This window comes from Xenopus laevis, chromosome 9_10S (assembly GCF_017654675.1).
Source record: "Xenopus laevis strain J_2021 chromosome 9_10S, Xenopus_laevis_v10.1, whole genome shotgun sequence".
Classification (NCBI taxonomy): Eukaryota; Metazoa; Chordata; class Amphibia; order Anura; family Pipidae; genus Xenopus; species Xenopus laevis.
This window is the reverse complement of record NC_054388.1, coordinates 47,146,434-47,161,281: the sequence shown is the minus strand read 5'-3', so window position 1 is coordinate 47,161,281 and position 14,848 is coordinate 47,146,434. Positions and strand designations below refer to the sequence as shown.

At 48.8% G+C, this 14,848-nt stretch overlaps 1 protein-coding gene across 2 annotated transcripts in view; it reads left to right on the top strand.

The window, feature by feature from the left end:
• The first annotated feature begins 9,763 nt into the window (after nucleotides 1-9,763).
• The window catches only part of LOC108702867 (rab11 family-interacting protein 4), a 44,774-nt gene continuing 39,689 nt past the window's right edge, over nucleotides 9,764-14,848 (top strand). Inside the window, exon 1 of one of the 2 annotated variants that reach the window (XM_041578154.1) lies at nucleotides 9,764-10,082. In XM_041578154.1, the coding sequence (XP_041434088.1) occupies nucleotides 9,924-10,082 (159 nt within the window). In that variant the 5' untranslated portion in view covers nucleotides 9,764-9,923. The remainder of the gene's footprint in view (nucleotides 10,083-14,848) is intronic. The other variant, XM_018238621.2, reaches the window with a different exon arrangement.

Here is a 14,848-nt window from a genome sequence, read left to right as displayed (position 1 = left end):
TCGCGGGGTGGCGGACCAGGAGCACAGGCACCCATCGCGGGTGGCGGACCAGGAGCACAGGCACCCATCGCGGGTGGCGGACCAGGGCACAGGCACCCATCGCGGGTGGCGGACCAGGAGCACAGGCACCCATCGCGGGTGGCGGACCAGGAGCAACAGGCACCCATCGCGGGTGGCGACCAGGAGCACAGGCACCCATCGCGGGTGGCGGACCAGGAGCACAGGCACCCATCGCGGGTGGCGGACCAGGAGCACAGGCACCCATCGCGGGTGGCGGACCAGGAGCACAGGCACCCATCGCGGGTGGCGGACCAGGAGCACAGGCACCCATCGCGGGTGGGCGGACCAGGAGCACAGGCACCCATCGCGGGTGGCGGACCACGGAGGCAACACAGGCACCCATCGCGGGTGGCGGACCAGGAGCACAGGCACCCATCGCGGGTGGCGGACCAGGAGCACAGGCACCCATCGCGGGTGGCGGACCAGGAGCACAGGCACCCATCGCGGGTGGCGGACCAGGAGCACAGGCACCCATCGCGGGTGGCGGACCAGGAGCACAGGCACCCATCGCGGGTGGCGGACCAGGAGCACAGGCACCCATCGCGGGTGGCGGACCAGGAGCACAGGCACCCATCGCGGGGTGGCGGACCAGGAGCACAGGCCACCCATCGCGGGTGGCGGACCAGGAGCACAGGCACCCATCGCGGGTGGCGGACCAGGAGCACAGGCACCCATCGCGGGTGGCGGACCAGGAGCACAGGCACCCATCGCGGGTGGCGGACCAGGAGCACAGGCACCCCATCGCGGGGTGGCGGACCAGGAGCACAGGCACCCATCGCGGGTGGCGGACCAGCGAGCACAGGCACCCATCGCGGGTGGCGGACCAGGAGCACAGGGCACCCATCGCGGGTGGCGGACCAGGAGCACAGGCACCCATCGCGGGTGGCGGACCAGGAGCACAGGCACCCATCGGCGGGTGGCGGACCAGGAGCACAGGCACCCATCGCGGGTGGCGGACCAGGAGCACAGGCACCCATCGCGGGTGGCGGACCAGGAGCACAGGCACCCATCGCGGGTGGCGGACGCAGGAGCACAGGCACCCATCGCGGGTGGCGGACCAGGAGACAGGCACCCATCGCGGGTGGCGGACCAGGAGCACAGGCACCCATCGCGGGTGGGCGGACCAGGAGCACAGGCACCATCGCGGGTGGCGGACCAGGAGCACAGGCACCCATCGCGGGTGGCGGACGCAGGAGCACAGGCACCCATCGCGGGTGGCGACCAGGACCAGGAGCACAGGCACCCATCGCGGGTGGCGGACCAGGAGCACAGGCACCCATCGCGGGTGGCGGACCAGGAGCACAGGCACCCATCGCGGGTGGCGGACCAGGAGCACAGGCACCCATCGCGGGTGGCGGACCAGGAGCACAGGCACCCATCGCGGGTGGCGGACCAGGAGCACAGGCACCCATCGCGGGTGGCGGACCAGGAGCACAGGCACCCATCGCGGGTGGCGGACCAGGAGCACAGGCACCCATCGCGGGTGGCGGACCAGGAGCACAGGCACCCATCGCGGGTGGCGGACCAGGAGCACAGGCACCCATCGCGGGTGGCGGACCAGGAGCACAGGCACCCATCGCGGGTGGCGGACCAGGAGCACAGGCACCCATCGCGGGTGGCGGACCAGGAGCACAGGCACCCATCGCGGGTGGCGGACCAGGAGCACAGGCACCCATCGCGGGTGGCGGACCAGGAGCACAGGCACCCATCGCGGGTGGCGGACCAGGAGCACAGGCACCCATCGCGGGTGGCGGACCAGGAGCACAGGCACCCATCGCGGTGGCGGCCGGAGCACAGGCACCCATCGCGGGTGGCGGACCAGGAGCACAGGCACCCATCGCGGGTGGCGGACCAGGAGCACAGGCACCCATCGCGGGTGGCGGACCAGGAGCACAGCACCATCGCGGGTGGCGGACCAGGAGCACAGGCACCCATCGCGGGTGGCGGACCAGGAGCACAGGCACCCATCGCGGGTGGCGGACCAGAAGCACAGGCACCCATCGCGGGTGGCGGACCAGGAGCACAGGCACCCATCGCGGGTGGCGGACCAGGAGCACAGGCACCCATCGCGGGTGGCGGACCAGGAGCACAGGCACCCATCGCGGGTGGCGGACCAGGAGCACAGGCACCCATCACAGGTGGCGGACCAGGAGCACAGGCACCCATCACAGGTGGCGGACCAAGAGCACAGGCACCCATCACAGGTGGCGGACCAAGAGCACAGGCACCCATCACAGGTGGCGGACCAAGAGCACAGGCACCCATCACAGGTGGCGGACCAGGAGCACAGGCACCCATTAGAAACAGGAAGAGGCAAGCCAGGACAGCGATACCACCACCTACAGCAATAGACCTGATAGAGACAGGATTAACCGCCCTACCAGGTCCAGTAGCAGGGAAAGTGGAACTATCCAGGGCAGGCAGGTCCTCAGGCCCGGAGGCCCGGGCAGGCAGGTCCTCAGGACAGGGCAAACTGGTCCTCAGGCCAGGAGGCCAGGGCAGATAGAACAGAAACAGGCTCAGGAAGAAGCAGTCGTCTGGGAGCTGGCACGGGAACGGAGTCTGGCTGGGCTGAAGGCACGGAGGCTGGAACCGGCTGGGCTGCAGGCACGGAGGCTGGAACCGGCTGGGCTGCAGGCACGGAGGCTGGAACCGGCTGGGCTGCAGGCACGGAGGCTGGAACCGGCTGGGCTGCAGGCACGGAGGCTGGAACCGGCTGGGCTGCAGGCACGGAGGCTGGAACCGGCTGGGCTGCAGGCACGGAGGCTGGAACCGGCTAGGCTGCAGGCACGGGAACTGGCTGGGCTGCAGGCACGGAAACCGGAACCGGCTGGGCTGCAGGCACGGAAACCGGCTGGGCTGCAGATACAGAGGCGGGAACCTGAAGCATTGGCATGGTAATGGGCACAGGCAGCTTTTGGGGGAGCAAGGACTGGCTGGGAAGCCGGCACAGGAGCAAGGACTGGCTGGGAAGCCGGCACAGGAGCAAGGACTGGCTGGGAAGCCGGCACAGGAGCAAGGACTGGCTGGGAAGCCGGCACAGGAGCAAGGACTGGCTGGGAAGCCGGCACAGGAGCAAGGACTGGCTGGGAAGCCGGCACAGGAGGAAGGACTGGCTGGGAAGCCGGCACAGGAGCAAGGACTGGCTGGGAAGCCGGCACAGGAGCATGGACTATCTGGGAAGCCGGCACAGGAGCAAGGACTGGCTGGGAAGCCGGCACAGGAGCAAGGACTGGAGAGAGGAGCAAGGACATCAAAGCTGGAGACTGGAGAGCCGGCACCAAAGCTGGAGACTGGAGAGCCGGCACCAAAGCTGTGGGCAGTGGAGGGTGCTGGGAAACCGTAGAAAAGCTAATAAACTGGGGTTCAGGTCTGAGAGAAAACGAGGGTAACCTGGGTTTGGCAGCTGCAACAGGAGCAGAAGGTTGTGGAGGAGACAAGGGCCAAAAAACTGGAGGTGGCCAATCTGACACAGGCCAGATAGTTTGTAGTTCATCTTCATCCGAGTCTAGATCCTCCCAGTCCTCATCGAAGACTGAATCCTCCCAGTCATCATCGGAGACAAAATCCTGCCAGACATCAGTGAAACTGATAGCGTCTTCTGCCTTATCCTCTCCACCCCAAGGGAGTTGCAGTTTAACAACGGAGTCAGAAGGCATGGAGGGCTTTCCCAAAGGCTTCCTGCAGTTAGGCTGAGTCATTCTGTAACATTCATTAACCGAGGATAGCCACTCCATGGGGAGTGGATATGGTGGGAGCCCAGGGGTGTAGCCATAGGTGATTGGAGACAAAAACATGATGATGAAAGTAATAGTAGGTTTACAGAACACAGAAACCAAAAGGCAGGAACAGGCAAAAAAGGCTAATCAAGGTATGGAGAGGGAAAAAATGGGGAACACAGGAACAAAAGGTACTCACTCAAGAAACAAGGTTTTCAAGGTTTCGTTGGCAGGTCAGGAACAAACAGAATACATTCAATGACTCAGCCCTGAGCAAAGCTCAGGGCAGGGTTTATAAAGGGAACGTGCTTAGGAATGGGAAACACATGAGGGTAAACGAGGTGGGTGGAAAACATACTGTGAACAGGCAGATAACAGAAACACTAAACACAAGAGTTCAGAACCAGTCCCGAGAGCCCCCAGTGGCTCATGAGGTAAGTGCTGCAAATGACCAGAACAGCACCACCAGAGTTCAAGATCCTGACAGATATTATCGTACGAATTGAGGATTCGTACGATTTTCGGACCGTGTGTGGAGAGTGCCGACATTTTTCGTCCGTCCGAGATTGGTCGTTTGGTCAATTGGACAGTTTGGTTTTGTCCTGATCCCGCCGGTGCCCATTGCGCATCGTAATCAGATCGTTCGGCCATAGGGCCGCACGTTCAGATTATCCCCCGATATAGCCATGCCTGTTAGTGGCATATCGGGGAAAGATCCGCTCGTTTGGCGATGTCGCCAAATGAGCGGATCTTTGCGTCTATGGCCACCTTTAGACTGACACCCATTTGCTCTTTTTCTGGCAGTTTCCCCGTGCCTTCATGCTTCATGGACATGAATTCTAAGGCTGGATCTACAGCTGCAGGGGTCAGGTCTATTGTGTTATTATTATTATTATTAACATGTATTTATATAGCGCCAACATATTGCGTAGCACTGTAAAGTAAATGTGATTATACAACTACATCACATGAATTACATACATAGAATATATGGAGTAACAAACATCACAATCAATACAGGTACAAAAAGGTGAGGAAGGCCCTATGCATAGGCATGCAGTCTAAAGGGAAGGGAGTAATACACAAGGTGTGGGAGTGGGCAAGATCGAATTAAGTGGGTGAGAAATGTGGTATTGCGTTTGGTAGTTAAGCAGAGTGAGGGTAGGCTTCTCGAAAGAAGTGCGTTTTCAGAGATTTCTTGAAAGTAGAAAGGTTGGGAGAAAGTCGGACAGACCGTGGGAGAGCGTTCCAGAGGAGGTGTTCTGCCTGCTCATCGACTGCTATCAATCCTATTCCCAGAGCACAGGATGCGTGAGTTGTGAGTATTAGTGATTCTGCCACAGAGGTTGCTGACAGTACTGCTCTACCCACATTATCTTATAGGTGAGCTGACTCAACATCAAAAGAAGAACCCCAAAGGGAGTGAAAACCCCAGAAGGAAGAAAAGTCAATCTCCAGGTTTAGCAATAAAATCACATCCAAAAATTAAAAACTAAACCCCATGAAAAAATATTTAAAAAGGAACAAATCACTGGTTATTTCATATAGGAACACATTAAGAATAATGCTGTTAGGCACCACACACACAGACCAAAAATGTATGCGGGTGCCCACTTCAACCAACTTTAAACGACACAACTGTGAAGTCACCAAACTTGAAAGATTAGGCAAACATCAAACTGCAATATTATAACCGAGGATAGAAAGATGGCACTCCTGTTAAAAAGCCTATGTTTGTTAATGAAGCCTATGAGTAAGGGAGTTACTCCCGAAACGTGTCAGGTTTGTGACCTGTTGCAAGAAACCGCCTTTCTTTTTAACAGTGGGAACGCTGGTGGCAGAGCACCCGGTAAATTAAAATGGAGCTGCACTAAGGAGATCACACAGGAGGTGAGTCTGGAGCGGCCCAAACCTTTTTTATTATAACCATATGTCTAGTTCAGCACCACAAATACAGGTGGCAAATTGCTCCAATTGAAAATGTTCATTTAGCCCCACAATGTTGGACAATTTGATGTTTGGGGAATTCACATTTGTGTAGTTTGTGGTGTAAAAGCAGGTACCCAGGTATATAGTTGCTCTGAGTTTGTTGGCAAATTCTTTGCCTAATATCAATATTCTTAATGTGTTTCTATATGACATAAACATTGCTTTGTTTCTCTATTTTATCATTGGGTTTCATGTTTGAATTGTGGTACTTTTTGAAGATGTGCTTTTATTGGGATTACTAGGTTTGGAAATCAATTATCTATTCATCCCTATGGGGGTTCTCTTTTCCTGTTGTAATATTGCAACTATAAGTACTGCTGCACCCTGCACACTCAGTGAGTGCTACTGATTCTGCCTCTAGCAGGCATTATGTGCAGCTGCAGGGGTCAGTCCTCTGCCTTTACCAGGACTGATGCAGTCACCCCAGTGCAAGCAAAACAGAAAGCTAATGCCAGTGTTGGCTCTTTTCCGCAGGCTCAGATCAGCCCCTGTCCGTCCCAGACTGGCAATCTGTGGATTCTGGCAAATGCCAGAGGGGCTGCGTAATGTGCCATAGAAAGTCAGTATTTATTGGGCTGGTTCTAGGCTGTTTGGGCCTCTGTGAACCTGAAATTCCAGGGACTATTTTGAATCCCAGTCTAGACCTGGCCCCCATGTGCCATTAGCCTAAATGCTTCTGTGTCCTGCCCATTCATTGAGTATTGCCGATACTACTCCAAGCAGAATTATGTTTGACTGCAGGCAGGCTCCCTTTTAGTGTTGATTCTGCTTCCAGCAGACTTTATGTGCAAATCTGCTCTCACTGCTTAGTGAGTACTACTGATTGTACTCCTAGAAGGCAGGATATGCAGCTGCAGTTGGAAGCAGAGTAGAAGTGTTGACAGAGAAGTGCTGGCACTGACCCAGACTGTACAGACTGGATAGGGTTTGTAATGTGGCTGTGAATTCTTCTGTCCCATTTTAGGGTGGCCCTGGAGCATCTGGATGTTGATATGGTAACTTTGAAGAGATTGGACCCAACAACACTTTCCTGAAGCCGAGAAACACAACTTGGATAACAAAGTGAGCTTATTCATGTCTAGCTCTGTTATTTACTTGCTGATAAATAGGTCAGTTACTCCTTCACTGGAAATGAATGGATCAGTATAGGTTTGTGATGTTCTGGACTTGACATCCCCTTTGACAAAACCAATAAGATATTAGGATTTAAGTTAACCATCCAGGCATATTAGAACAGTATAATGCATGTTCTGTTTTATTCTCATCATTTGTAAATAGGTGACCAGAACTACTTCCTTCTGCCTCTGGCAGACATTTTCCATAGTAGGAATAATCCTCATTCCAAGTAGCATTCATTCCTCATGAATTTTGTTACCCTTAGAGAACTCACAGTTCTTGCTAGACAAGGAGAAGTACCAAGGGGACGTGTGTGAGGTGGGTTACATTTGTGCTCTGATGTGACCAGTGGGAGGTATCACAGAGGAAAAAACAGTGAGAACTTGTTTTGTCCTCTTTTATACTTGAGAAATCTGCAGTTATGGCTCTTGTAATTTAAGTTTTAGCACTCAGTCTAGCTGAGCCCTAAATAATTGTACTGGGCTAAAATAAGTCACCCTGGGAAATGTGACAGATATCACCTAATAATGTATACAAGAGAACCTTTGAACTGCTTGCTGAGGGGACATGGGGGGAGCACAGTTCCATAATTCTGGTTACTGCAAATTTATGTGTGGGATACACAGAAATAAGAGATAAAAAGGTTCATAAATATCATGGAAATAAGAAAAGACATGATTCTTTCCTTGTTCCTCGCTATGCTTCCCAATTGCACGGTGTGCTCCCTTGTTCCTCTCTCTGCTTCCCATTTCTTCTCTGTGCTTCCATATTCCTCAATCTTCTTCCCATTTCCTCGTTGTGCTCCCTTGTTTCTCAATCTGCTTCCCATTCCCTCTTTGTGCTCCCTTGTTCCTCGCTCTGCCCATTTCCTCTGTGTGCTCCCTTGTTCCTAACTCTGCTTCCCATTTCTTCTCTGTGCTTCCATATTCCTCAATCTGCTTCCCATTTCCTCTGTGTGCTCCATTGTTTCCAATCTGCTTCCCATTCCCTCTTTGTGCTCCCTTGTTCCTCATTCTGCTTCCCACTTCCCCCATGCTCCCTTGTTCCTCACTCTGCTTTCCATTTCCCAAATGCTCCATTGTTCCTCACTCTGCTTTTCATTTGCTCTCTGTGCTCCATTGCTCCTCACTCTGCTTCCAATTTCCTCTGTGTGCTCCCTTGTTTCTCAATCTGCCTTCCATTTCCTCTGTGTGATCTCTTGTTTCTTAATCTGCTTCCCATTTCCCCTTTATACTCCCTTGTTCCTCACTCTGCTTCCAATTTGTTCTTACTCTGTTTTCCAATTTCCCTCTATGCTCCATTGTTCCTCACTCTGCTTCCAATGTCCTCTGGGTTCTCCTTTGTTCCTCACTATGCTTCCCTTGTTCCTCACTCTGCTTCCCATTTCCTCTGTGCGCTCCCTTGTTCCTCACACCTTTTTATTTCCTCCCTGTGCTAACCTGTTCCTTATTCTTCTTCCCATTTCCCTCTGTGCTTCGCTGTTCCTCATTGTTCCCATTTTCTCTCCATGCTCCCTTGTTCCTAAATCTGCTTCTTATTTCCTCCTTGTTCCTCACTCTGCTCAGGTCCTCTGTGCTCCTGTATTCCTCACAGTGCCTCCTTTTCTTATTTAGGTTTTAGATGTTAGACTGACGTAATATGCCCGCTGTGTGATGTGTAAAAAAAATTGAGAATTAACTGCAACAGCTAGTTAAAACCATAACACTTTTATTCACACCAGTGGTTTTACCCCAGGCAAAATCAATGGGGAGTAAAAAGGGAGGGGCCCCTCCAAAAGTCTTCAAAATAAGTTTTTTTTTTTTTTAATTTTTAATCTGTACATATCATTGAGACTTGCATTATACTCCTTTTATAACATCATGTTGCTTCTCACACATCACTGCAAACCAATAATCACTATTAGAAGAGATACCATTTAATATACATTTAATAAGTATTTAGCTTGTCATGTCAAGACCATTTTAGATTCTCTTTTCTCTCTTTCAATTTTCCCTCTAATTTCACCTCTTCCTCCCTTTAGCTACCTGTGACTCTCAAATTTCCTATTTCCCATGGATTATTTCCCTATTCTATTTTAGCCTAAAGGTGGCCATAGACGCACAGATAATATCGTACGAAACGAATTTTCGTCCGATATTCGTTGCGTGTATGGTGGAAAAAGAGCCGACCGATATCGGCAGAAGACTTGGATATCGGTCGGCTTGTCGATCGGGCTGGACGGAAAATTTTGATCGGGTGCCTTTGAAGGGACCCAAACATCGGCCATTGTTAGTGCTGAATCGTCAGATACAGGTAGAATTCTATTGTTTATTCCCGTATATCTACCTGTATATCTGACGATTCAGCTCTACACGTGTGTATTGAAACGAACGATCTTTCTTGGAAAGAACTTTTCCAAGAAAGATCGTAATTGTTACATCTATGGCCAGCTTAACTCCCGCCAGCTCACTGTGAATCTTTTTCTAACTTCCCATATATACCGTTCTTTTCAGATTTGCAATGATTTCCTATCTGTCTCTCCTTTCAACCCCCTGTGATTCTCTTTATAATTCCTCATTTCTTATTCCCGTCTCCCTATGATTATATCTGATTCCCCATTTTTCTTTTCTCCCCATCAAGCTGCTATTGATTCTCACTATGAGCCCCATTTGTCCCACTCTAATTCCCCTCTCCCTGATTCCCCATGTCTCCATCCTGCTGCCAGTGACTCACTCTCTAATTTCCCAGCTTTCACTCTCCCTTCTGCTCCCTTTGATTTTGATTTTTTTATTGTCTTCCTCTTACCCTCTCTTTGCCTCATTGTTTTTCATTCTCTTACTGATTCCCCATATCTTTCTCTCAACCTCTGACTCATTGTGATTCTATCATTCTCTCACTGATTCCCCATTACTCTGTCTCTCTCCCTCTCGCTCACAGTGCTCCCCTCCCCCTGGATGCCTCCCTCCTGCTCTTGATGTCATACACTGTACAATAAGGGGAGCTGGTGATGGCGGCTGAAGGCAGGCAGAGGTGCTGGGGGAAGGCCACTTAGTGTTCCTGATGGAGAGTGGTGGCTTCTCTCCAGGGGACCAGGCGCACTTGGTGCTCTTCCTGCACAGGCTCAAGCAGGTGTTTGATGTGTGCGATGAGGATGCGGATGGATTTATCAAGGTGGAGCATTTCATAGCTGTGGGCTTACAGTTTGCTCAAGGAGATGAGGTGAGAGGTTTCCATCCATGGACTAAGAGTATGGTGAGCAACAGGGCTGAATCCCAATCTCTGTCCCCACCATCATAGCTAATTGTCCCCTGGGCAGGAGATGGAGTGACAACTTGACATGACAGGACTTGAGATTGTTCCTATTATTATAGAATATTATCTTTGTATCTGTCATACTCTGCCCTTTACATACAAACCAGTTTGTCCCTTTGCCTGTCTGTATCTGTCCTGCTTTCGTTGTATGGTTAGCTGTATTATCTGTCAGTCTGTATCTATTTATTATTGTATGGTTAGCTGCCTGTCTGTCTCTCAGCTTGTCTGTATTTGTCCTGCTATCAGTGTATGGTAAGCTGTCTGACTGTTTGTCCTCTGCCTGTCACTCTGTTTCTGGCGTACTAACAGTGTATGGATAGCTGTCTATATGTCACTTTGTATATGCCTGTCAGTCTCTATCTAGAGAACAGTGTATGGCTGACTATCTGTCTGTTTGTATGTATGTGTTCTGCTGTTAATGTATGGTTCGTTTTTTGTCTGTCTATCTCCCTGTCTGTCAGTCTGTACCTGTTATCTATATATATTTATATAGTAAGCTCTCTGTCTAACACACATTACCTGGGCCAAATTCAACATACAGTCATATGAAAAATTTTGGGAACCCCTCTTAATTCTTTGAAGTTTTGTTTATCATTGGCTTAACAGAAAAAATGCAATATGCATTGTCACAAAATTAGTCCCTAACTAGCCACACAGCCCCACAGTATGATGGAACCTCCACCAAATTTGACAGTAGGTAGCAGGTGTTTTTTTTGGAATGCGGTGTTCTTCTTCCGCCGTGCAAAGCACTTTTTGTTATGACCAAATAACTACATTGTCTCAGCAGTCCAAAGCACTTTGTTCCAAAATGACTGTGGCTTGTCTAAATGAGCTTTTGCATACAACAGCAGAATTCTGCACTGAAATCAATTTCTCAGAAGAGCAAACAGATTTTTTTATATTCAGTTTTGAAATCTGACACGGGGCTAGACATTTTGTCAATTTCCCAGCTGCCCCTGGTCATGTGACTTGTGCCTGCACTTTAGGAGAGAAATTCTTTCTGTCAGGCTGCTGTTTTTCCTTCTCAATGTAACTGAATGTGTCTCAGTGGGACATGGGTTTTTACTATTGAGTGTTGTTCTTAGATCTACCAGGCAGCTGTTATCTTGTGTTAGGGAGCTGTTATCTGGTTACCTTCCCATTGTTCTTTTGTTTGGCTGCTGGGGGGGAAAGGGAGGGGGTGATATCACTCCAACTTGCAGTACAGCAGTAAAGAGTGACTGAAGTTTATCAGAGCACAAGTCACATGACTTGGGGCAGCTGGGAAATTGACAATATGTCTAGTACCATGTCAGATTTCAAAATTGAATATAAAAAAATCTGTTTGCTCTTTTGAGAAATGGATTTCAGTGCAGAATTCTGCTGGAGCAGCACTATTAACTGATTCATTTTGAAAAAAAAATTTTTCCCCATGACAGTATCCCTTTAAATACCTTTTCTCATGATTGACACACCTGCCTATGAAGTTCAAGGCTTAATGAGCTAATCCAACCAATTTGGTGTTGCTAGTAATCAGTATTAAGCAGTTACATGCATTCACATAAGCAAAATAACAAGGGAACCCACATTTTTGCACAGCCAGTTTTTCACATTTGATTTAATTTCATACAACTGAATACTGCTTCACTAAAACTTTCTTCAGAAAACACCCCAGTACTCAGATGTTCCTGAGAAATAAAAGACATACCACTGTTATATTTTTTGTTGTGGAATAAATTATTATGCAGGTTGAGAGGGGTTCCCAAACTTTTGCATATGATTGTAGATACTGAATGATGGGTAAGTCATAGGGGCCTGTAACAAGTTGTTTATATAAGTATTTTCACATTGCCTTTACTGATTGAGTTAGTACAGCAGGGGCAGGGGGTGTTGCAAGGAAGGCTGTACATGATCAGCATTGTTATAAATGGCAAACATTTGGGTTAGAACTGTAACGCTTTCTTGGCCTATTCTGCCAATTAGGAGTTAAGGGTCACCAGCTAGGTAGTGAGCATGGGTTACATTGCGAATCTTCACCCAGGGCAGAGCCTTCGCCAAATGGAAGCTTCCCCTTTAAACTGTAGTTGAACTACAACTCACAGGCATATAAGTGCAAATAGAATAATGGACGCCAGGAGGTTCTTTAAAAAGGTAAAACAGGAGCAAGATTTATAATGCCAGAGGCAAATGACCACAGGTTTACTTACAAATATACTGAGGACACAGCAGGTGGAATCACTTTGGACAGTACAAGGTTCACAGTCAAACAGGTGCGACTCCCAAAGGATATTGCAGATAGGTGTACATCAATTCCCAGTTCAACCGACGTTGCACAGTGAGGGGATCGGGATCTATCAGGTAGGGTACAGGTAGTCCTTTGCTCACCTAGATGCCTATCAACTGAGTTCCCTGCTCTAAAGGCAAACTGGCCTTGTGGGAAGCTACTCCCTACTACAATCCTTGTTGGAGCGACAACTGCTCTTTCTGCTACACCTCTCTGTCTTTCTCTCCTAGAGAGACTATAACAAGATCTTACTATCTTAGCTGGTCCTCGTTCACGGGGTTACCTGGTCCCCGACTTAGCACCAAAGGTGTCAGGTCCCTCTGGGGTAAATGCTTACTGGGGCCTATGGTGATCCCAGGCTCAATGGGGATTCACCTAGCAGCAGCACCAGGAGCCAAAGAGGAAGAGGACACTCCCTGCACAACACTATATAGCAGTGTTGCAGGGGAGTGTCATTACACTCTTTGTCCAATAGGTGTGGGTGTTACACTTTACCAGTTACAAGGGCTTGGCCCAATAACAAGGGAAAAGAGAACTACATACAAAAGGTAGGGGATTAACTCTATAGGGATAGGATATCCTATAGGTCCCTACAGAACTATTTCAGATGTGAGCCTGGTGCCAAACCACACATAGCTGTCCATATCTTGGTGAGCGTTGCGTCCCTTTTCCCCGCTTTCTCATAATAGCTTACCAGCCACCAATGGGCACATATGCTGCATCAGACATATATAATGGCATCAGTGACAGGAGGTTGCTGGGGCTGTACATGCACAAGCAAATACTAACCATATACCCTGCCACCATTTTCATAAATACCCACAATCGATCGCTGAGAATTATGCACAGGCCAAAGGCATCAGCAACTTATTTTAGTCAATGATTCTATCTGCCAGCCTACATGTCCTTAAAATGCTATCTCCACTCACATACACCACAAAAAAGAAAAAATCAATGATCCCTTTACATATTGTTACAGGCCTCTTTACTTACCCATGATTCTATTTATATGTGTCACATGGTATAAAGGAAATCGGGACAAAACCCCACCTATTAGTCTGACGTCAGTGGTAGGAAAGCTTTTCGAAGGGTTAATAAAGGATAGATAAGGATAAAAGATACTGGACTTTATAGCAAATTATAATACTATGAGTGTATGCCAGCATGGTTTTATGCGTAATAGATCTTGCCAGACTAACTTAATTTCTTTTTATGAGAAGGAAAGTCGAGCCCTCGATTCTGGGATGGCAGTGGATGTGATTTACTTAGACTTTGCTAAAGCATTTGATACAGTGCCACACAGAAGGTTACTGGTTAAATTAAGGAATGTTGGCCTGGAACATAGTATTTGTACCTGGATAGAGAACTGGCTAAAAGATAGGCTACAAAGAGTGGTGGTAAATGGAACATTTTCTAATTGGACCAGTGTTGTTAGTGGAGTACCGCAGGGCTTTGTACTAGGCCCCTTGCTTTTCAACTTGTTTATTAATGACCTGGAGGTGGGCATTGAATGTACTGTTTCTATTTTTGCAGATGATACTAAATTGTGCAGAACTATAGGTTCCATGCAGGATGCTGCCACTTTGCAGAATGATTTGTCTAAACTGGAAAACTGGGCAGCAAACTGGAAAATGAGGTTCAATGTTGATAAATGCAAGGTTATGTACTTTGGCAAAAAATATAATGATTACACTTTACAATTACATTAGAGGACATTATCGACCAATAGCAAGGAACCTTTTTACCCATAAAGAGGATCACCGTACCAGAGGCCACCCCTTTAGACTAGAAGAAAAGAACTTTCATTTGAAGCAACGTAGGGGGTTCTTCACAGTCAGGACAGTGAGGTTGTGGAATGCACTGCCGGATGATGTTGTGATGGCTGATTCAGTTAATGCCTTTAAGAATGGCTTGGATGATTTTTTGGACAGACATAATATCAAAGGCTATTGTGATACTAAACTCTATAGTTAGTATAGGTATATATATATATAATTTATATAATTTATGTTAGGGAGGGGTGTGTGTATGGATGCTGGATTTTCATCTGGAAGGGTTGAACTTGATGGAATTTGTCTTTTTTCAACCCAGTTTAACTATGTAACTATGTAAGTATATACATGATGAGTCTCTCATCTAAGCTACATGCAACAGGCCACTACCCATTTACCCATGATTCTATTTGTGTTTTACATGGTATAATCAGTGCACCCATCTGCATTCTTCTCTAATACATGCTATTTATGCTTATTCTGCATACAGTCATATCTACCCAACATTTCTTATCTAGTCTTATCTAGGGTGGTTCACTTTTAAATAAACTTTTAGCATGTTATAGAATAGCCACTCGCAGAGACAGTCCAGAGGCAAGAGATCTTGATGCAGGCAGTTCTTAGAGTGAGGACACTGA